The 23709-nt window shown below is 40.1% G+C and overlaps 1 protein-coding gene across 4 annotated transcripts in view; it reads right to left on the bottom strand.

Annotated features, from left to right (window-relative positions):
- MFSD6 (major facilitator superfamily domain containing 6) overlaps positions 1 to 23709 on the bottom strand; it is a 70242-nt gene that overhangs the window by 15681 nt on the left and 30852 nt on the right. For all 4 annotated transcript variants that reach the window (XM_054562632.1, XM_054562633.1, XM_054562631.1 and 1 more), the window contains one exon: positions 8350 to 8447. In XM_054562632.1, coding sequence (XP_054418607.1) covers positions 8350 to 8447 — 98 coding nt within the window. The remainder of the gene's footprint in view (positions 1 to 8349; positions 8448 to 23709) is intronic.

The raw sequence follows: 23709 nt of genomic DNA, 5'->3' as shown, positions 1-23709 counted from the left end.
CTGATTTTTATTTATAATTTTTTATATTTCTTTTGTTATTTTATATTATTTAATATTTATTGACGGCTAACTACATGCCTGGTAATGTGCTAAGTACTTTGCATAGGTTAGTTTATTTAATACTCATATCAGTCTATTCTATAGCACAAGAGTCTGAGGTTTAGATAGATTAAGCATTTTCCCAAAGACACAGAGCTTTTAGGTTGGGAAGAATACAAATAATCTAATTCACGTCTAGTCACGATGGCGACTCACTTCCTTGCAAAACCAAATCAGAATTACAACTAAAATAGAGAACAAACATCACTCAGAACCGCCAGAAATCAAGTTGAATGGAACTCTGAAAACTACAGAATTAAAGAAACCACATCCTTCCAGACGGGTAGGAGGGGCAGAGACGTGGAAGAGGCTGGTCCCACATCCACGTGCAGTAGATAAAAATTCAGGGATATCGCAGGAGCAAGGAGTCCCAGCCCCACACTAAGCCCCCCAGCCCAGGGTTCCAGTGCCAGAAGATAAGTCCCCACAACTCCTGGCTGCAAAAGCCAGCGGGGATCGAGTTGGTGGAAGAAACTTCTGGAGTCCCAAGCAGTTCCCCTTAAAGAACCCACACAAGGGACTCACTCAGACTCATTCCATCTGAGCTCCAGCACTGGGGTAGCAGCTTCAAAGGCATCAGTGGCATACCAGGAGGAATTGAAGTGTCTGGCATCAAGGCAGCAGTTAGGGGACAGCTTTCTCCCAGATAGAAAGGCAGGGAGAAGCCAATGTCCCTTTCCTGAACCCTCCCACATAGAGCCAGAGGGCTGGCAGGCTGGTGTCATAACTGAGACTCCATGAACCTGGCTAACACTGTCTGTCCCCACCTTGGAGATCCCCAGAGACTCAGTCCCACCCAACTTATTGGTCCACCCAAGCTGCTTTTCCATATGAATGGCTGGTCTTGGCTCATGCTTTGTAACTCCCTAAATCCTCTCAAACAAGCAACAGCCAGCTTCAGTGAGCCCCCAGCCCCTGTACCTCTTGCTAAGTGGCCTCAGGCCTGGCACTAGCAGCAGCCAACCTTGATTCACAGCTTGGCTTCACATGAGAATCTCCAAGCCCAGCACGAGTAGCAGCCTTCTCAGATTGTTTTGTAGCTCAGACAGGGTGGCCATGGACAAAATACAGGTTGGGGCTGACCTTGGCCTGCACTACCTGGGAAACCCCAGTGGACAGTTACCACGTTGGAGCAACATCGCCCTGCCCCCACACAGCTGATCCTCCACAGAGGGTGGAGGCTGGTGGTCAGTGGTCACAGCCAGTCCTTGCAGCTGACCGGCCTGGGTAAAGCCCCCCCACAGATCTACCAAGAGCAACCAAAGCTCAACTACAAGAGGGTACACTCAGCCCACTTGAAGGGTGCACCTTGAGTACCCAGCTTGGGTGACATGGGAGGCTATGCCACTGGGCTCTGTAGGATACCTGTGACATTAGGCCACACTAACAAGACAGGGAGTTATAGCAGCTCTACCTAATATATAGAAACAAACACATGGAGACTGCCAAAATGAGGATACAAAGAAACACTGCCAAATGAAAGAACTGAGAAAAACTCCAGAAAAAGAGCTAAACAAAATGGAGATAAACAATCTATCAGATGCAGAGTTCAAAAAACTGGCTATAAGGATGCTCAAAGAACTTAGTGAGGACCTCAACAGCATAAAAAGATCTAGTCAGAAATGAAGGGTACACTAATCAAAATAAAGAACAATTTATAGGGAAATAATAGTAGAGTGGATAAAGCCAAGAATCAAATAAGTGATTTGGAACACAAGGAAGCAAAAAACAACCACTCAGAACAGGAAGAAAAAAAACAAAACAAAACAAAATGAGGATAGTGTAAGCAGCCGCTGGGACAACTTCAAGCATTCCAACATTCACATCATAGGGAGATGAGAAGGAGAAAGGATTCCAACATTCACACACAGAAGGAGAAGAGAAAGAACAAGAAACTGGAAATGTATTTGAAAAAATAATGAAAGAAAACTTCCCTAATTAGGTGAAGGAAGTAGACATGCAAGTCCAGGAAGCACAAAGTCCCAAACAACTGGATCCAAAGAGGCCCACTCCAAGACCCATCATAATTAAGGTGCTAAAGGTTAAAGATAAAGAGAGTATCTTAAAAGCAACAAGAAATAGCAGTTAGTTAACCTACAGGAGAATTCAAATAAGACTGTCAGCCGATTTCTCAAAAGAAACTTTGCAGGCTAGAAGGGATTGGCAAGAGATAGTCAAAGTCATGAAAAGCAAGGACCTACAGCCAAGATTGCTCTACCTAGCAAAGCTATAATTTAGAACTGAAGGGCAGATAAAGAGCTTCTCAGCCAAGAAAAAAACTAAAAGAGTTCATCACCACCAGATTATTCTATGAAATGTTAAAGGGACTTATTTAAGAAAAAAAAAATCAAAACTATGAATAATAAAATGGCAATAAATACATATCTAGGAACAACTGAATCTAAAAAAACAAACTAAGCAAACAAGAACCGAGACAGAATCATGGATACAGGGAGCATTTTGATGGTTGCCAGATGGGATGGGGAGAATGGATGAGAGGTGAGGGGATTAAGAAGTACAAATAGGTAGTTACAGAATAGCCATGGGGATGTAAAGTACAGTATAGAAAATGGAGTAGCTAAGGAACCTACTCATGACCCATCTTCATGGACATGAACAATGGTGGGGGGATTGCCTAGGGGAGTGGGGGTGCTGGGTAGAAAGGGGCATGGGGGAAAAATCAGGACTGCTGTAATAGCATAATCAATAAAATATAATTAAAAAAAATTCAAGCCTAAGCACTTTATGGTTTCCAGATTACTGCACATTTTGGTTTAAGCTGCCTCAAATAATTGAGTAGAATTATAGAAAGAAGTAGGAGCATAAGTAAATAATTAAAATACACTGATGTTTTCACAGATGTACAATGGATGGTAGGGTGGTATCAGGAAAAAGCTATCATATTAAAGGGTCAGCCTTTAAATTTAGCTTTCAGATTTTCTTCACATATTTATCAGTTTTTGAAATAGAACTCTCTGTATCACTAAAGAACTTTAAAAATTAAAAATACCAACTATACAATAAAAAATAGTTAAAAAAGATAATATTGACTACAGTACCTTTTTCAGAAGACTGTAAAATCAATCAGGCAACATTTACAGTAAATCTTTCTATGTGCATATCTCTTGGAGAATTCAAAAAGTAAAAGGTATGGTCTTTGCATTTAAGAGTTAAAACTTTTTAAGTCCAGAAATGAAACTAGTAGTATTTGTAAAATAGTTGGGTAGCAATTAAGCGCTAAACTATGTGACACAGTCCATAAGCTTGAGAACAATTCTGAGAAGGAAGAACTAAATGCAGGGCGCAATTACCAGAAAAGGGTTCTTGGAGCAGAAGACATTTCAAATAAGTTCTAAATGGACAAAATAATCTTTATTTGACAAAAAGGTTATGTGAGAACTTTTAGTAATTTAGAATGGGAGTGACAAAGAATAAAATTGCTCTGTTACAATTCATAGACAACTCCAATTAAAAATTAATTTCAGCAGTAACACCAATGACTTTCATATGACAATTTGTTAGTTCAAATGCTTAACTTAGACCATTTGTCTATTTTTTGTATTCATGTGGTAAGCTCCTTGTATTTCAAGGATTAAGTCAGACAGAAAATTTCCAGTATGGATGGTAACAGACTGGAATCATGTCTAGAATTTCAACTGTCAGATAAGGGCATCGTTCTAATCATTTCACAATTTCTCCATGTTTTTCCAGATATAAGACTAATAAAAACATGTCTTACTCAGCTGAATAGGCATACTAAATAAGAGAGCAAGCTTCATAAATGTCAGTTCAAGCCCTCCTACTGGTGATATTAATAAACTATCTTTCATTAGAATCTTAACCCAGCTCCCACTGATCAAGCATCCTGCTGAGAAAGATCTGACACAGGCCACATTTTTCACACTTCAGTACTTGAGTCATTAATTCAAATACCTCAAAAGGACCTCTTTAGTTACAGCAGCCCCAGGCTGGCCTTGCTCTCCTTAAGTACATTTTAATAGCAAGAATAATTTTGATCACAGTCATCTCAAAGTCTAGTAAGGGTTCACAACTGATACTGACACAGGAAGGCGCATAAGAAATTTGAGCTTGATTTTGATCAAAAGTGTATCCTCCTGACCACAATCAGGAATGTTTCAATGCTTCTTGTACAAAAGTAAAGGAGAAAATTCCTATGGGTTTTTAAAAAATGAGATCTTGAGAAATAAACATAAACTGTCCCACCCCCTCCACTCCACCCAGCAATGCTTTTAGGCACTGAGCCCCACTGTCTCTTTTTAAAATAAACTACAGGCTCCTTACGGTCATTCCTGCTTCTTTATATGGTGCCACCAGTTGCCTACAGAACAATGTATTTGCTGCAAATGGTAGCTGCACTGCTTACTGAATAAGATCGCAAAAGAATATTGGCTACTAAATGTGAAAAAGATCCTAGGTAAGAAACATCCTCACAATTCCCTACAGCATCCAACAGTCTTACCCTGATCCCCAAGTGCACACCTTACCTGCATAGCCTCCTTCCTAGAGAAGAAAATTTGCCTAATCCCCCCTCCCATCTGTAAATTATTACCAACAGGGCCTGAGGAGTCTAATAGTGATGATGAGCAAGAACTTCAAAGAATAAAGGATAACATGGAATCTTCCTGCTCAGTCACATGCAACACAAAAGGGAAAGAGACTGGCAGCAGGAGATATGGAAAAAAGTACATCCCTCCCTGCCTCCCCTTCAGTTGCCCACTAGGTGGTACCAGTTCTCATAGCGTTTGGGGGTGAGGCAAGGGGTGATAGGATGGAGAGATGAGATAGACCCTCTTGTGTGAAACTGGTTGAAAAATCAAAGAATGGAAGTGCTGACTCTTCAGCGTCTGGACTGTCAAGATCATTAGTGATGTCAGCCCCACGTCATCAGGTAACAATTCCAGTCAAGGGACTAAGGGGCGTCTATCATACTGTAATTAAATCACTTGGTGCTTTGTCATCATTTCTTTACTGTGTTGTAAGTAGAGCTGCCTGAAGCACAGGGACTTTAAAATCATTTGGATAAGTTCATAAAGGTGGAAGGATCCAGACTGGCAAAACAAACCTTTTCAGGCCAAATTATGTTCCTGTGACAAGAGATTAATTTCACATGGATGATTTACTGTTTTCTGTAGGACAGGCATGGGTCAAACAAAGGCAAGGGATTTTGTTTTTGTTATACAGCCAAAATACTCAGCACTTCTGCCAGGGAATGAAACCATCTCCTCCAGTTTTAGACACAAAGAGCTCTGTGGAACGAGTCACAGAGCCCTCTATTAGCCAAGGAGACTGTTTTTATAGATCCCCCTTTCTACTTGCTTCAGATCAGTAAGTGGGTTTCTACTGGCACAGGGGAGAATAAAATGATGAGTGGAAGTATAAATTATAGCCTGCCACAGGCAGAGGCGTTTCTGTTTAGAGTCAGTACATGGCCAACTTCCTAAATCATGCGATGATGCCCTGAGGTACACATAGGTATTATAAAACTCTGTCCTGGATCGCAGCTTGGAATGATACATACAAAAAAGGAGATAAAATGAGCCCTGGCCACGGCATACCGCAGATTCCCTGAAGACGCTATTCTGCTTCTCACTTCTGAGCTTTGGCACAGGGCTCTTGGCTCTTCTCTTTGCCAAAATGCCTTTTGCCTTTAGGCCACCTGGTGGGTTCTGTTCACCCTTCAAAATCTAGCCTGTACAAGATTTCCTTGGGGAATCTTTCAGTAACATCTTCAGCCTCCCACTCCCTGCTCCACAAAGCTAATCATTCCTTCCACAGAGCTCCTTCTCTGTTACCTGGCACATTTTCTGATTCCATGTAACACACTGTACAGTAATGATGTGTTTACATATCTGGCTTCTGGAACAGATGGTGAGACCTGGGGGCCTAAGTTAATATGCTTTTTTTTTTAAATTTCATTCCCAGGACGCAGCATGATGCTTAACTCTTAGTACCTACTTAATATATATTTTTTCTTTTCAATAGCTTTTTGATTGACAACAGCATTTTTTTTCCCTCCTATAAAATTCTTCTGTTGTTCCTTTAACTATTTCATTAAAAGCTTCTCTCCTTTATTTTTTTCTTGAGTCACTTATGAAAACTGTCCATTTTCATGCAATTCATATTTGAACAAAAAAATAGGCATATATTATTATAATATACTTTCCTCTTTGTAGGCATTCCAGTGTATTTGTTATTTTTATAGAGTCTGCATACTGTGGCAGTTATACCAATAAATAAAGCAGTTAAGTCAGGCAAGGATACTGCCTCAGAGAACAGAATAGGAACTAGAGGCGAAAAAGCCTAGGAACTGTGTTGCATATACCTTGTTATTGCACAATTCTTTCCTGCAGTTCATGTTTAGTGTCTCGTTATTCTAAAATGTCATAATGCTGAGATGTGGGTCCTACCTCAAGACTCTCCAGAGGTCTCATTATTATAAGCAATAATTTCTTAATTATAACACCGTATTTCCATTTTCTACATATTTATAAACAAAATCTCCTTTCACCAATTACACCATTTCATCAGACCTAAGAAAAGCACCTTTAAAGTGTGTATATATTTGAATTTTATAACTACAATGTGACTATAAATTATATTTCCTTTTAATTAGGGTATGCTCCCTCCCCCACCCCATTTCCATGATGGGATCTGATGAATGAGCTTGCATTTTTTCAGATGTGTAACTTTTTTTTTTCTCCCTGCTTTTCCTTTTATTAGCATTTACTTGATTCTGAATTTACTCCCAGGCCGTAAGTTTTTAGTTCTTTAGTTCCTTCTGGGGTATCTTTTTCTTCTGTGCAACCTCCTCTTCTGGTTTAGGAACAATCCACTCCTTTTCTGTAAGGATCCTCTCAATGTGGCAGGTCTGAGAGCTCATGCGTGGATTAATCCACCAATGAGCTCTGTAAGCTCTGTGGCACATCTTGGGAGCTTTTTTCATCTAGATGTGTTCAATGATCAGAGAATCTACATCTAAACCTTAAATTCAGGATTACTCTCTGCATTTTTAAGCCAGTGCAGCAAAAATTCAGCACTCATTTTGGGCCACTGTTTGACCTGAGGATACCTACCAACTTCACCATTACAATGACGGAATGGTGCACACTGCTTCTGTAAAGTGACATCCTTCAGATACTCGGTGGCTTTTCTGATGTGCATACCCTTGATGGCCTGGGAAGTTTCACAAGTGTTTTTAAAGTGAACACAAAGATTTGAACCTGTTGATTTGCATGATTTTGTAGGGTTTTCAGGGTCAAGGGAATAGCAAACCATTTTCAGAGGTTACCTCAGGCCACTGACAAGAAGGGATAATTGTTGAGTCTTTCGTCTTAGATATTATAACAAGAAATTACGTTGATGTGCTGCATTTGCATCCTCAGGGTGAGGGAAAATGATAATAGCAATCTATAAAGCTAGTGTATATAATACACAGACTATTTAGTGTAATTAATGATGTAGGAGTCTGGGCTGTCCCAGAAGACCTCAGTACCAATGACCTTGTCCTGAACCTTTATTTTAATCATAATGCCAATCACCAAATGGTTTAGCCAAGCTACTAACCAGGGGTTCTCAGGATGTGTTTAGAAATATATGTGCTAACATGGCAATGAGATCACATAGATATCTAAGTTTTCAGTGTTCTTAAGCCACTTGGAAAGAGCTTCCTAGGAATTTTTTTGAAGTTACATGTTAAAGGAAAACAGTGCATCAAAGCAAATAGAAGAATTCCAAGTCAGCATATTTGAGCAAAGATTTAAAGGGAAAACAATAGCCTGGCTAGAGCTTTAGTTATAAATCACTAGATGTAACAAAAATAGCTAAAGGTATAAAATAATTATGACAACTTTTTTTCATTACATGTACTTAACCTACAAAAAACAAAACACCAAAATCTTTAAAAGAGAAATCCATTAAATTTAAAAACACCTTTGGATGTATATGCCTAACAATTGTACATAAGAGTTTACCCCAGAGTTCCTTTGTTTAATCACAAGGGTGTGGGTCAAATCCAGCTTTGTTTGGCTCAACAAACACAGAACAGAATTCAGAATAACTGAAGAACCAACCCCACTGATGTCACCTCTTCCTTAACAACCACCTCAAAATCAGATAAAACAGTGGGTCCACCCTTCCTTTGTAGAGTCAGATGCTGAAGGCCACAGATCTTTTACATAGTCATAGTTCAGTCAGGTAGAAAAATAATTATAATTCCAGCTGTTAGCTTACCTTGAAGAACCTCCATGGGAAGAACAGTCCAGGCATTTTCCAGATAGGAAATATAAATATAGCGAGCCGTATTGCAAGCCAGGCCAATATACAGAACCCTGAAGAAAGCAAAAGAACCAGTCAGGGGCCCGGAATAGGATACAAACATGCAGATACTACTTGTATTTTCCCCTGCCCAAACCATCCATCATCCAGCACATAGTGTTCCCAACTTAGAAGTGGGGATGCTAAAGGACAATTAAATTTAACCAGAAACTCTTAGGAATAAGAAGACTGCTTCTACATATCTGCCCTCAGCCTTTCAAAATGCTTGTTAATATAAAGGCGAGCATCACCCTTCCTGAAACTTAATTAGTAGCAGAGGAGATGCTTTTTTTTAAGACAGTCTGGGCACACTGCCATCTATAATGACATTGCTGGCTCCCTTCCAGGTGGCTGTAGGGGGAATATGCCTGGGAGAGTAGCTACTTCACTCTGACAGGGGAAGGACAGGATGAAAATGAGAACGTATGAATATGAACATCAGCTTGCTTGCAGTACCCAAGACACCAAGCAGTTTCACAAGGAGACTCTCAAGGTCATCAAAACTATCATCTAATGATGAATAGTAAACTTTGGAAATCAAATACGTTTTCCTATTAGTTCGATTGTTATGTTTTCTTTTTTTAAAGCATGAAATCATATGCTCACTTATCTCCCTCACAATCACCAGCAGTAAAATTATAAATAAAAACGAAATAAACAAAGGCCCAAAGTGGTATATCCAAGCATAAGGTTACAATCTCGCTCATTCTGAATCGGATGGGCTAGTTGGAAGCACGTGGTGGCAGCTTCTCTGTATAAAACACAACCTTATGGTAGGGATTCCTCTTTCTTGGTTGTTTTCCATTTTCTGTTAATTTCCCTAGCCTTAATGCTTTTCCTTTTTTCTAAATTCAGGTGGATGAAAACTAGAAGTTAAAAGAAATAAACCAATATGACAAGCAATAGTATGTATTTTCATAATCTTGCTTGCTCAACTACATTTTTATATTAAAGTCATTCTTACAAATACTGTGCTTTTTTCAAACACTGGATCAAGGAAAGGAAATGCTTTTAGGCATCCAGCTGGTATGAACAACAAATATGAAACAGAAGGTGGGAGAAAGACAAAAGAAGTGTTGAGGGAGTAGGAATGGGATAGGAGATGAGTATTAGAAGGGACTTAGGAGATCTCGGTATTGAAAAGGTCCAGGTCATCATATTCTAGGGACATTATGTTCTTTGTACTTCTACATTTTGAGGGAAAAAGTATGTTTCAATCCTCTTTGATAAAAAATTTGTTGAACAAACTTGCTACAGATCAATCAATCAGGGTCCCTCTGCTAGGAAACAAACAAACAGAAAAGCCCACAGGAAATTAAATGCAAAATACAGTATACAAACAGACACATTACGCAAACCTATATCTCCTTTTTCAGTTCTAAACCAGCTCTGTTGATGAGCTTGACTTAGCCTAACTCAGGGATCAGCGAACATTTTCTATAAAGGGCCATACAGTAAATAGCTTAGGGCTTTGTCTGTCTCTTGCGACTACTCAACTCTGCTACTGTAGAGCGAAAGCAACCACAGGACAACAGGTAAGTGAATGAGCATGGATGGCTGTGCTTCAATAAAATCTGAACTACAAACACTGAAAGTTAAATTCATGTAATTTTCACAAAATATTATTCTTCATGTGACTTTTTTCAACCACTTAAAAGTGTAGAAACCATTCTTAGTTCATGGGCCATACACAAAAACAGGCCGCAGGCCAGATTTGGCCAATGGGCCGTAGCTTGCCAAACGCTGGCCTATGTTATTTGTTCTTTCTAATTTTGGCTATATATAAGATTTACTTAGGTAACTGTTAAAAACTGCAAATGTCGAGGCCCACGCCACTCTCAGTGACAATCTCTAGGGTTAGTACCCAGGCATCGTGCTTTCAAAAGCTACCCAGATTTTTCAGATATTCAGCCAGGATGGACAACCACTGATTTAACTGACTTCAAGCAGCTTCCAGTAATACTTTCCTATATTCATATCTTTAAAAAAGAAACAAACTGGTAATACATCTTCCTTGTGTTCATAACGCTTCTCCAGAACCTTTCTTCTAAGCCCAACTCTGAATCAGGGTCATCATGACAATCGTTGTTTTATTTAGCCCATAGTTCAAAGGTCCTGTCCTAAAGCAACCTAGAGTTAATCGGCCCAGTATAAGAGACTGTGCTATGCCTTTGAACCTCTACCCATGTGGAATTCAGCCACTGGAGTCCATAATTTCTGGGACCCTTAGGTCTCAAATTGCCACCAACAAGCCAAGTGGCTCTAAGCTTGATATACCCTTTACTTCTTTCCCACATTCTAATCTCACAGTTGACAGTCGCCCTTCAGGACCCAAGAGGTGCCTCAGAGGAGAAAAACCAAAATAAGAAGTACCCAGGGTGCCCTGGCCAGGTGGCTCATTGGTCTGAGCATCATCCCATGCACCAATAGGTTGCAGGTTTCCTATCTGGTCAGGGCACACACCTAGGTTGTGGATTCGCTCCCCAGTCAAGGTACATATGGGAAGCAACCAATCAATGTTTCTCTCTCACACCAATGTCTCTCTCCGCCCCTCTAAAAAAAAAAAATCGATAAATATATCCTCGGGTGAGGATTTAAAAAAGAGAAAAGAAGTATCCAGGGCAAGTAACTTCATCTCTTTGAGCCTCAGTTTCCTCATTTCAAGTAGGGATAATAACATCTACTCTGCAGGCTTGTTGTGATCATTAGAACCCAGTGAGTTGTCCCAAATAAGCAGTCAATAAATGGTAGCCTCATTATTATATTATTATTTGAAAGAAGAGTAACCAAGTAACCTTTTGTTCTCTGATGAAATTTTTATTCCAGAATTCCAAAAGAGAAGAGCACTAGCCTTCCTGCCTCACCAACCACTCTGGGGAAGCCAATGACTTCAAGAAATCAGCAAAGGTAAGACTATAAGCAGAAAGGAAGGCAGCATTTTAATTATGAAAAGGGAAAGAAGTAAACAATATATTTACTGACTAGTCATTAAAAAGTAATCTCAGCAACCTGAGAATCTCTTTAATATCTGAGTGCAATATTTAAACTGCCATATTATTCACTGTTCTGGGGTGAATTGTATATCCCCCCCAAAAAATACAATTATATGTTGAAGTCCTAAATCCTAAACCCCAGCACTTCAGAGTATAACTGTATTTGGAGACAGGGCCTTTTAAGAGGTAACTATGGTAAAATGATGTCATATGAGTGGGTGCTAACCCGATGTGACTGGTGTCCTGACGAGAAGAGATTAGGACACAGAGAGGCAGGCAGGGAAGACCAGGTGAAGGCGACTAAGATACGCCAGGGAGACAGGTTCCCAGAAGGAATAAACCCTGCTAACACTCTGACCTTGGAATTTTAGTTTCCAGAACTGTGGGGAGATAGATTTCTGGGTTGTTTTTTTTTTAAAGCCATCAAATCTGTGGTGCTTTGTTATATATTAGCCCTCACAAATACATGCACTCTCATGAAATAAGGATTTGCTAATAAACTGGAATTTATAATGTGATTTACTAGAGCACATGTTTTTAGGGTACTACAATTTTCCTGGCCACTGTGAAGTCTGGAAATATATAGAAAAACAGTCTGAAACTCTCTCAGTGAGACACAGATACCTACTGAACACTTATAAAGAAAAAGCTCAGAAATATCATCACTTTCCTGTTTCCTTCCTACAACAGGAAATCAGTAAGTATAAAAAAGAGCAAGAAATAAAGGCAATTTTAGCACAGGTGGTTGGTGTAAGTGAACTTTTCTATAAAGAGGAACACAACTGGTAGGGATCAAATAATTCAGCAGAAAACACTGCACTATGGAAAACCCAAATTGCTAGTCACATACCTTGATTCTGTATTTGGGAAAAATGTAAAAGTAGGAGAAAAAGTTTATGAGATTCTAATTTCTTATACAACCACAATTCATAGGACACAACAGCAGGACAAACTGGTGGTAATCTTATAATAATACTGGTACCTTTTTCCCAGGCAGACAGTATTCAAATATGGATAAAATTAATTGTCAGTCATTCTACAATTCCTCATAGAGTTTAGGCTAGTTATGACACCCTACCTTTCTAATTTTAACCATCTACAATAGGGGTGAATGTGTCAAGAACCTCTCTAAACCACAATGGACATGAATTTTGCTCAAAAAAACCTTTGTTGAGATACCACTATGTACCATACCCACCATTGAGGACTCGAGGGGAATAAACATTAAGAGATCCTCTTTGCCTTCAAGGAACTTACCATGTAGTGATAAGACAGACATATAGCAAGTAAAGTTAATATATAATACTTTAAGAGGTACACAAAGTGCTGTGGGAACACAGAGGCAAGGCCATTGGCTATCTCTGGGATTCAGAGACACCTGGGTTAGAAATAATTGGAAAAGAAAGAAAGGAAAGAAAGGAAGAAAGAAAGAAAGAGGAAGAATATTACAGGCAGAGGGAACAATGGGAACAAAGGTTAACCGTAAAACTGCAAGTGTTTGAAGACAGGGAGGGTGTCTTACAGATACAAAGTGAAAGATATAAAAGGGGTCAAAGTCTAAGGATTTATGAAAAGATAAATGAAGTTTTCTAGTGTGGATCCAATCTGGAAATTTTTCTTCATTCCAGAGCCAATACAAGGTATGAGCAGCAAAGAAAGACCTAAGCAGGATTATTCCACGATGTTCAGATCTGAGGAACAAAAGAGTAGTACCATGCAAAGAGAACCTAGTCTCAGCCCAATGAGGAATTGAAGCAAGCACTGTGCGAAACCTCTGCTGGAAAAACATAAAAGGTCCTCAAAAAAGAGAAACAGAAAAATACACTACTGGACCAAAACAAAATGCCTGGATAAAGATTGCTTTTTTTTCAATCTACAGGTAGACTAAAAATTCTCTGCAACCTGTTACAAGATGCACAAGTTCCAATGCGTACACCTGTTGCTCAAGGGCATGTGGGAGATGAAGAGAGACTAGCAACAAACCAAGATTCAGAAAGCAACATTTTGGACAAATTACAGACCAGCAGACAATTTCCTCAGCAACACCTAGCTAGAGCAACACCAGGTCTAATGAGATAGATTGGTCATTAATACCAGGTACTTGGAGCCCACACAGTTTAGAGTCTACCTCATGTTTCTGTATGGTAAACAGTATGTCTCACACTTAGGTTAGGTTCCACTGTTCCCAAATCATCCTTTTATGGTCTATATAAACCTGTCATTAAAAAACAAAACAAAAACCTCCTTTAGATATTGTTGCTGATGTCTATCTAGACCAGGCAGACATCAGCTGCTAATTACAGTGAAGGTTCTGGTGTTTGATGTAAGCATTCAATGTAAGCAGTACGGGCCTCCCAGCAATGAAGCTTATTTCCAGTATAATCACTGATTCCTACTGATGACCTTAGTAAGACAATGTTCCCTATAGTTTGTTGAAGAAGGTAGGAAAAAAATGTATATCTACACTCTTTAGAAAATATTTAAGATACAAAGTTTTGGCCTTGAAAGAGTTAAAGTTTAGTCTAGAAAAATACTTCTTTTCTCATATCCATCCACCTCCTCCAACCAAACTCCATGATGTAATGTTACTATAAATATTCCACTAGGGTTTCTCTTCCCCTTTAGCAGAACAGGGTTTTATTGTAACTATCTAGAATCTCTTTTCCTCTCTCCCCTTCCTTATCCTCTCGAGGTGGCATTTCCTGCCATCCTGTTTCTGGTTTAAAGGGGACATAGCTGACATTCCCTGAGCTACCATCATGGTACACTCTTCTCATGCCCCAGTGGTAGCAAAAGCAGCCAGACAGGGAGAGAGAATGGGGCCACAGGGTCTGTGCCCTGACAACCTGCGCGGAACTGTGACACGTCGTATCCAGACCGAGTACTCAGCTAGAATTGGCAGGGCTGAGGACACAGTCCTTTTTTATTCCATGACACACCTTCTGGAACTACTCCCTCTAATTGTGAGAGTCCTATCGTTGAAAGGGGTCATCTCTTCCAAGAAACCTTCCCAGATGTCTCCAAGTATAACTGGTTTTACCTCCCTCTGTTCCTCTGTTATACTCTGTTTCCATTAGAGTACGTGCCACAATCTACCACTGTTGAATACAGAAGATTGTGAGTTCCTGGGAAATAAGGATGGTGTCTTTTACCTTTGTATTCAAAAGGAGCCTGCCTTGCTCAAGTACTCAGTGTATCTATAGTAATATAATTTAACATAATCTTATATAAATTGATAAAATATAAAGGAAAAAAGAACTCTTCTCTTGAAAATAGTGTTTCTATTTGACCACTGTTATGGATAGTATAATTTTTTTTAACATATGGAACCTACCCATTCATGGCAGGGATGTTCAGGATCCCTGACCCTTGCTTGTTCAGTGCCAGCCTCTAAAGTAACTAAAAATGCCCCCTGTACATTTCTAAACAACTCTTGTTGAGAATTACTGAATGAGTCTCTTAAAATAGTGGCTTCCTAGTCATTATGTCATAAAAATGCCATGTGTGTGTGTCCATACTCAAGTTATACTAGTATATAAACAATTCTAGAAGGAGATAGAAACCAAACCATGATCAATGATTATCTTGAAATTTTTTTTATTACAGAGGCCTTCATTGTCTGTAGATTTTGAGTTTGTATAGAGATTTCTGTACTTTTTGGTAATATAACAATATTTAAAAGGTGAAAAAAAACTGTCCAATTAGGCATGGGAAAGACAACCATAAAAATTGGTGTTAAAATAATAAAAAACCAAAAGAAATCTGCTCTCAGATTGTATCTGAGAAAGTATTTTTAAGTTCATATTCCACACTAAAGAAATTGAAACTGGTGGAAACTATAGATTATAGGTATAGTTTAATCTCAATCAGCAAAATTGTTTTCAAAGAAAAGGTTTGGCCCTACACCAAAAGATCAGCAAATATTTTTATATTTTTGTGTTTTATAATGATTAAGTTGTGAATATGTTACCATTTATCATTAATCCACCAACTACTTTGATGCTGTCACATAAAGCAAGCTAAAAGTCCCTGCAGAATAGTATGTACAGCATTCTAATATGTCAGAGAGGGAGAGTTAGATATGCATGCATGAGCGTAAGTGTGAAAACAGCATCTCTGGAAGGATACACTAGAAACTCCTATCACTGATAGTCTCTAGGAAGGGGAATTAGGGACTGTCCCAGGTATGAGAGAGAGACTTTACTGGATATCTTCTAGTACTCTTTGAATTTTTTTCCATGTGTATATCTACTTTCTCAAAGTATGAGTAGAGATTAGTCACTGTGTTTCATGTAGCTATAAAAAGGCACAATGAATGATGTACGATGTTGGACCAATGGCTCTCCAACCTGAAGGGAACATTATCTGAGTTTCTATTTTGTCTTAAAAACAATAGACAGGCCCTGGGCTGGTAGCTTATTTGGTTAGAGTGTTGTCCCAATATGCCAAGGTTGCATGTTCAATCTCCGGTCAGGAGACCCAACATATAAGAAGCAACTAATGAACGAATATGTAAGTTGAACAAGTCAGTGTTTCTCTCTCTTTCTCCCTCCCTCTTCCCCTGCCCTCTCCCTCCTCTCTTTCTAAAATCAATAAATAAAAACTTTAAAAGCAATACATCTTAGGGAAGTTATATTCAACATCCATTGTCTTTTGAATCTGTTGTGAGACTGGCTGTGAGTAAACCACATAGTCTTACAAATAGTTAGGAAAGGCACATGAAATAATCAGCATTGCCATTATCATATTCTTTCTGGACAAAGAAAATGGCAGTCTGCACAGCCTGACTTCAAGAATGTGCTCGTTTGCATCACGAGCCACCTGAATTGTCAGAAAACATACATAACACAATGGGAACCTTTGATGAAACTGCTAACAGGAAGCAAGATTCCATTATGAAACATCTTCCCCTTGTAGCCTATCTGGCACAACACTCTGCCTAGCCCTCTGTCCTCCAGCCACATGAATGCCAAGTGGAACCACTGGGCCACTGTCCCCGCTCATCCCTAACTGTGACTTGATGTCCTACTCCTCCTTCAGATCTCACTCAGCTCCTTTATATGTGATCCCAGCACCACAGGCCTCTCCTCACAACCCTTGTCTCATTTGTAACCCTACGACAACTTGACTGTATGCCCCACACAGGGTGAGGTCTCTTCCACATTATGTAGGCTGTTTTATCTCCAGTACTTGACACATAGCAGGCACTCAATAAATATTCATGGCTAGAGGGAAAACATGAATACTTTAAATAGAACCTCATTCAACAAATATTTATTGATCACTATGTAAGTGCAGGGATATGGTGATGAACAAGATTTAAATGTAAACTGTGCACCTTTGGTATAGGAATTATGATGGTATAGGAGTCATGGTGTAGGAATGAATGATGGGCATGGGAAAGAATGAACTGGCTTATAAAAGTAGCCTAGAACTAGGATGATTTAAAAAATGGATGTCATATTTGGCAACATTTTTTGATTAATGTTAATAGGCTATGCTTGAAGATAAATATTAAATCATTTATGTGGACAAGCAACAGTTCAATGAATAGCTGACTACAGTTTGCCTATTTGGGGCATCCTGAAGCACTCATGCAATTGATCCTCAACACATGTGCACAAGCAGATAACAGGGTTAGTGAGTACTCACAGGCCTGTCTCGCCAGAAGAGTAAGAGTTCGCATACAAGCCACAAAGCTCAAAGAGTCCCTGGCACTCCCATACCAACCACAGCATAGCAGAATTACCCAGAGAGACCCTGGAAGCCACTAAGTTTCTATGACCAAGCAGGTGTCGCTGGTCACTGACCCATCCTTGTAGAACAGGGCTTTACAACTACATTGTGTGTCAGAAGGGTGGATGAGAGGAGAGAGGGGTGTGTGGAATATTCATTCAGTTGTGTATGTTTTGTGCAGCTACAAATACTTCCTTTACCTTTTCTTCTAGAAAAAGGAACAGTAAAAGTGAAGTCTGACTCTTTGCTGGTCTTAAGTCATTATTTTGCTCCTTTCAAATCTTTCCTCTCCCAAGAGACTGATAAGCTAAGAGTTTAACTATGGTAACTATCAATCAGGGCTGTGCTGGTTCCTGACCACATTTACATCTCTCCATTGTTTTTTAGTTTATCGGCATATCTTTTCTTAAGTTGTGTATATCTCCAAGTAGAAAAATAAGGATGTTCAAAACAAAACAGAACTCCAACTAATGGAACCCAATCACTTGGATGATACACTATGCTGTTTTATGAGTATAGTTTCCATTTGGGTTAAAGTCAAATGACACCACACACACACACACACACACACACACACACACACGCACACACACACCCATGATTCTGTTTAAAAATTTGCCTTGAGATGGCCTGAGAGATACATAAAATACAAATTCTGTAATTTGCAGAAAATAATCATTGACATTTGGCATAGCAATTAACTTGGAAAAGGCCTCAAGAGTTTTAGCTGGCCCCAAGATAAATTTGATGGAACTAAACAAATTCATCAAAACTGAAGCTGAAAGGACATCATGATCAAATTAAAAGAAGATAAATTCTATTGTTTTTTACTTTAACCACACCACAGAAGGAAGGAGAACAATTACGAGATCACTGACAAAAAAAAAGAGAGAGAGAAAGGAGCCCAAATAAGGATGGGGAAAGTGGGAGGAAAGTCTGGGATGGTGTTCTGGGGAAAATCCCTGAGGGAACTGGAGGCACAAAGCTGTAGGAGGGACATTCAAACATATGAAGGGCTTTCCTGCTGAAGAAGAAGTGGGCTGTGTTAGCCCGAAGTCAGACCTGTGGGCAGTCAATACAATAGATGTTGTTTTAGCTGCTAAGCAGAAACCAAGAGAATGTAGCATTCTCTCTTTTGACCTGAGCTTGATCCTGGGAATATGTGTGCCTGGACCTGCCTGGGACCTCCAGTATAGGCCTGGGCATGAAGTCAACCGAACAGGAGACAGCTAGTAGATGGCGAGACTCAGATTCTGATCGCAGCATTTGAAACCTGGTTAAAGCTACACCTCAGACCATTTGCTAGACTTTTCAGTTACACAATACATTCCCTGATTTGCTTAAGCCGTCCTGGGTAAGGTTTTCTGCCACCTCAAGTAAAAAGAGTCCTAAGTGACATAAGATCTTAGCTACCTTGTGAGGAAGCAAGTTCCATATCACTAGAAGCAGCTAGGCCAAGGCTAAGTAACTATCTTACAAGCATTAGAGGGGAGGGACCTAAACTAAAATGAAGCTTGGCCTGTGTGACTATCAGTCGGCAAATACCACAGAAAAGGGGGCTTAAAAAACAGAATTTATTATCTTATTATTCTGGAGGCCGGAAGTCTGAGACCAAGGTATTAGCAGGATTAGTATCTTCCGAGACCCCTCTCCTTGGCCTGTAGATGGCCATCTACTCCCTGCGTCTTCACGTGGTCTTCCCTCTGTATGTGCCTGTGCCCCAGTCTCCTCTTCCCATAAGGATACAAGTCAGATTATATTAGGGTCCACCCTAATCACCTCATTTTAACTACCTCTTTAAAGACTCTATCTTCAAATGCAGTCACATTCTAAGGAAATGGGGGTTAGCAGTGTGACACAAAAGTTTTCATGGGGTACAATTCATCCCACAAAAATGACCTCTGAGGTACAACTACAACATTTAAGCAAAATTTGGTGAAGGATGCTGGCGTTTTATTCGAGAGCCACTTACTCCTTGGACCAGAAATAAAATGTGTGATACCAGTAGCACCTTCTCAAAGGCCTCTAAAGTTAGAGTGAGGCTGCACCCTTAGAGGAGGATTGTTAGCATTCTGTACCACCTAATCTCCCTTGTATTTACTCCTTTACATTACCTGGGGGATTGCTATGTACTCTTCCAATAGTGGATGTAAAATGAAAGCTTTAGACACGCAGTGCTAACAAATGAGTTTTCACAATGGCGGCCCCGGCGGGGCTCGTGCTGCACCCTGGATGCAGGGGTGGGACCCATGACACGAGTGCTGGAAGTGGGTTTTGCCCAGGAATGGTCATAACTGCCTTGGTTACACCATGTGGGTTTTGAAAAGATCAAATCAACGTGTAAGGTCAAACTGCAAGCATGCAAATAGGTAAGCTACCATTAAGTAAAATGCAAATATTTCAGCAAGAACAGCTAAGTCTTTTACAGATTCTGTCTAAGCCACTACATAGAGAAATGCCTAAGATTCAGGGTTCTGGTTTCCATTCAAGTCAACTGGCTTTGAAGAAAGAAAATTCTCTATTCAGATCCCAGCAACCACTATCATAAATCACATCCCCTATTGGTGGCTAGACCGTCTGTTGTCAGGGCGTGACGTGAATGAGTTTACATGAATGGCTTTGTGCATACTTCTGACTTATCAGCAAAAACCATTCAAAGTCTGAGCCCTTGGGATGGTGGGTAGGGAGGAGTCTGATGTGGGGTTTTTCATGTACTAAAACCAACCAGTGTAAAAAATTAGATCATTAGAGTCAAAACTAAAAGAAGCCACAATATCAAGTCTAACCCCCTTAATAGAGACAGACAAGGAAATAGAGGTCCAGAGAGGTAGAATGGAGCCAGAGTTGGTTGGCCGGCAGAAGGTCAAGGTAACTGCACCCTTGCCCGACAGTGCTCTTTTGCTACATAATAATAATGTGCTATGTCCCTATTCCAAGGTCCTTATGTGAAGTCAAACCTAGACAAGGGCTTAAGAAACGCCTCTGGATTGGACCAGTGGAGACAAGAATTGGCCGTGTAGGGGTAGTTATGCTTTTAGTAACAGCTGTACAATTGGATTAAGAAGGTTGGATGTATGTTTGAATTGGCTTTCAAAGATGGTTAATATTTTAAACTTTGATGAATCATTAGGCGGAACAGGATAAGAAAAAATAGAAAAAGAAATGCCACTCAACAGCTGCCCAATATCTTGGATTACAACAGAAAAGTTTACTAAGAAGCAGATTTTTGTGTTATGAGATAAAATGGGCCAAAAGACCATTTCTGACGAGGTCCCAGAACCCCAGGAGCTGATGCTGAGGTAGACTGCAGTGTGAGCCAGGACTTCTGTCCCCGTGTGCAGGCTGCACGTGGACTGCATGAAGCAGGCAGACTTTGAAATCAAATTGACGGTATGGTTCAGGCTGGGAAAGGAGCAGAAATGAGGGAAGGGCAAGCATACACATGCACACACGCCCAACAGGTTTGTGAGGGGAGAGCAAAGAAGGGCCTGTCCGGGAGTCTGTATCCTGGGGCCGGCCGACCACAGGCACCGTGCAGGTCTCTCATCCAGCCCAGGAGGCTCGGAGATGGGCTTACCCCACCGGGGGGCCGAAAGGAGCCCTGACCTTTTCCATTCCTTGGTCCCTGACATGGATCCTGGACTCCCCAGCAGTGCTGGTTTTGGGGTCATCTCCCTCTGTATCTTTAACTTTTACTAGCTTTTAGGCTTAACTCAATGTGATCCCAACTCACACTGCTAAACAGCCTTCTCTGAAGTGAAAATATATGGAATTTCAAGTACAGAAAAAGGAATACAAATACAACTACAATAAACTTCTGCCCCAAACTCATCAACTAATAAATTTACATAACTAAAACTTTTGCTCTATTCTTTTTTAAAACAGGGAACTCTGAGTAGTAGATTTTGTACAAATCATTCCTGTCCCCTTTCTGTGACACGAAAGAAGAAGGAGCACCAACTTCAGTGGTCTTGAGCCCTCTGCTTGCAGCAGGCCTCTCACCATGTGCATCCCTCCATACCGGTCTTTCCATAATGTTCTCCAGTTCTTAAGCATTTCCCCCCTCAGTATGTCATTTATTCCTGCCAATCATCTTCTGAAATAGGAAGAACAGAGTTATCATTAATCCTATTTTATAGGTGAGGAAATGATGGCCCTGAAAGGTTGACAGTTTCCACAGTCACACAGCTAAACAGAACCAAGACTCAACTAGGCCTTCTATCTTCAAATCCCATGCCTTTTCCACAGTCAGCAAAGCCTCCTCCTCCCTGATCGTTAAGACTTGAGGGAAATTTAAAAGCTGATCTTTTTCACACACAAAAATATTAGTGACGGCTCTACCTTAAGAATCTTGTTTCACAAAGATTTACTGTAATATTCTACCTTTATCTGAAAAATACTTCTAACAAAATTTCATTAACAGAATTAAGAATAAGCTAATTAACAGAAATAACTTAATAGTAATGAAAAGATACAAGTAATGAATAGTAACTGATTAAGAGTGATGAAATAGTAGTATTCACCTACTTTGATGAACACTAACATTACTGTTAGACACATTGGACAGAACATGGAATTTAGAAGCCGGAGACCCTGGGCTGAGTCCCCACTCCACCACTCCACCGCCCTAGCAGAGGACACTTTCATAAAGTCACAAATTAACACTTTGTGTTCTGACTTTACGAAATCATTTTCATCCCTCTCTTAGAAACACTGAACTTCTCTCTTCCCAACACTCCTGTGGCATTGCTTCCAGAAGTTAAACACTCACACTACTTGGTTCCTTGTCTGAGGAAGATCATTTCTCAAACTGGATTTACTAGCTGAAGGGAAAGGAGGGAAGTAGAGAAGAAAGATGATTACAGAAAACCTCAAATCATGGTATGCAGCTAAATGTTCTACCTACAGACATGCCACTGTTTCCCAAAAGACATCGCCAGCCTCATCCTCTCTCCTAAGAACTAGACTTATAAATCCCACTTCCCAGTGGGCATCTCTGCCATCTCCTAGGATTCCCACAAGCCCCATACTTCAGGATCCCCCTCCCCTGTCTGGACCCAATACCCCTTCCTGGGTTCCTTTCCTTAGTGAGTGGTGCCATCACCCATCTGGCATCCAATTTGTAAAATAACTCTTCTACATCACTCTGCCTACATAGGTCCTGTCCAAAAGAACTCTCAATTTTATTTGCTTCACTGAATTCCAACTCTTAATGTCTTCGGTGTCTAAGTTAATATTTTTGTAGCACCCAAAATCTTCTATTTTGCTTTATTGTCTTCCACTCCCTACCAGAATGTGAAATCTATGAGAGAGGGACCTTGTCTGTCTTTTTTGACATTCTACCCCTAGAACAGAGTCTGGTCATTTAAGAAAGGATTCTTTAAAGAAATAATGAATGAACAAAACATTTGTGAATTAACTCTTTCTGTATGATAGATAGTCATCATTAGAAACAACAGTTTTTGCCACTTATATTCTGCGTGAGTGAGTTTAATCCCACTTACTCTCATCCTAACACTGCTCAAGGATAGCTGATCTATGGGAATGAGAGTTTCACTGGGGGCAAAAAGAATAATTTGGGAAAAGAGGGCATTTTAGAGGAATGGAGATCTTACCAGGAAGATGCAGGAGGCTGCTTGTGACAGCTGAGCTGAAAAAGCTGTACCAGACGCCGGTCACTTGGAGCAGAAAAGTTAGTAACATGAAGAGGTGAGGCTGCATAAAGGAACAAAATACTCGACAATCCAACCATGTGCCAATGAATCTGTGGGCTTCGGAGTCTGAACGGCTTGGGTTTGAATCCTGCCTCTGCTGTGTACTAGCTGTGTCACCACAGGCAACTTACTTAGCCACTCTGGGCTTCTCTCGGAAATGGACATACCGATGCCCAACTCACAGGCCGTTCAAAAGATTAAGGAGGGCTCGGCGGTACAGCATTCAGCACAGAGCCTCTGTAAGCACTTTTATATGAGTGTTCAAACGGCAGTGTAAAAACTATTGCTACTTTTACAATACTATCCTGTAATTATATTTTTTGTTAAGGCTGAATATTTTTAAAGTTTCATTTTTTTGATCCTCCAGATTCTATGGCTATTCAGAAATTTTGAAGTTGCTTAAAAAAAAAAACAACTTTATCTTGATGGAGACACTACTTCAAAAAAGTGCATGAATTATCAGCTTATAACTCAAGGAAAAAAAACTTGTAAGTTCTCTGAAACTCAGGGAATGAAGTAAAATAGGACCCTTCTAAAGCAGGGCAAGGTATATAATGATAATAAATTCTCCATCCATGTAATTATTTTAAAAAAACATAAAAGCAGACAGCGGTTCACATCACCCCTTGCTCAAACTTACCAATGGCTTCCCACTTCCCTTAGAATAACATCCTATCTCTCAGCATGACCCTCAAGGTCCTACAGGATCCCTGCCCGCCTCATGGCTCCCTGTTATTCCTCATTCTCTCCTTAGGCCATTCATGCTTGCAGGTCTCCTCTGGCCCCTAAGTCTTTACTGAGTAGCCTCTATTCAGACCTCTGCTCTAATGTCA

Source organism: Pteronotus mesoamericanus, unplaced genomic scaffold (genome assembly GCF_021234165.1).
Source record: "Pteronotus mesoamericanus isolate MK-2021 breed Mesoamerican mustached bat unplaced genomic scaffold, CSHL_Meso_final scaffold_651, whole genome shotgun sequence".
In the NCBI taxonomy this organism is placed as follows: Eukaryota; Metazoa; Chordata; class Mammalia; order Chiroptera; family Mormoopidae; genus Pteronotus; species Pteronotus mesoamericanus.
The sequence above is the reverse complement of the archived record's forward strand: the minus strand, read 5'-3'. Positions and strand labels throughout refer to the sequence as shown.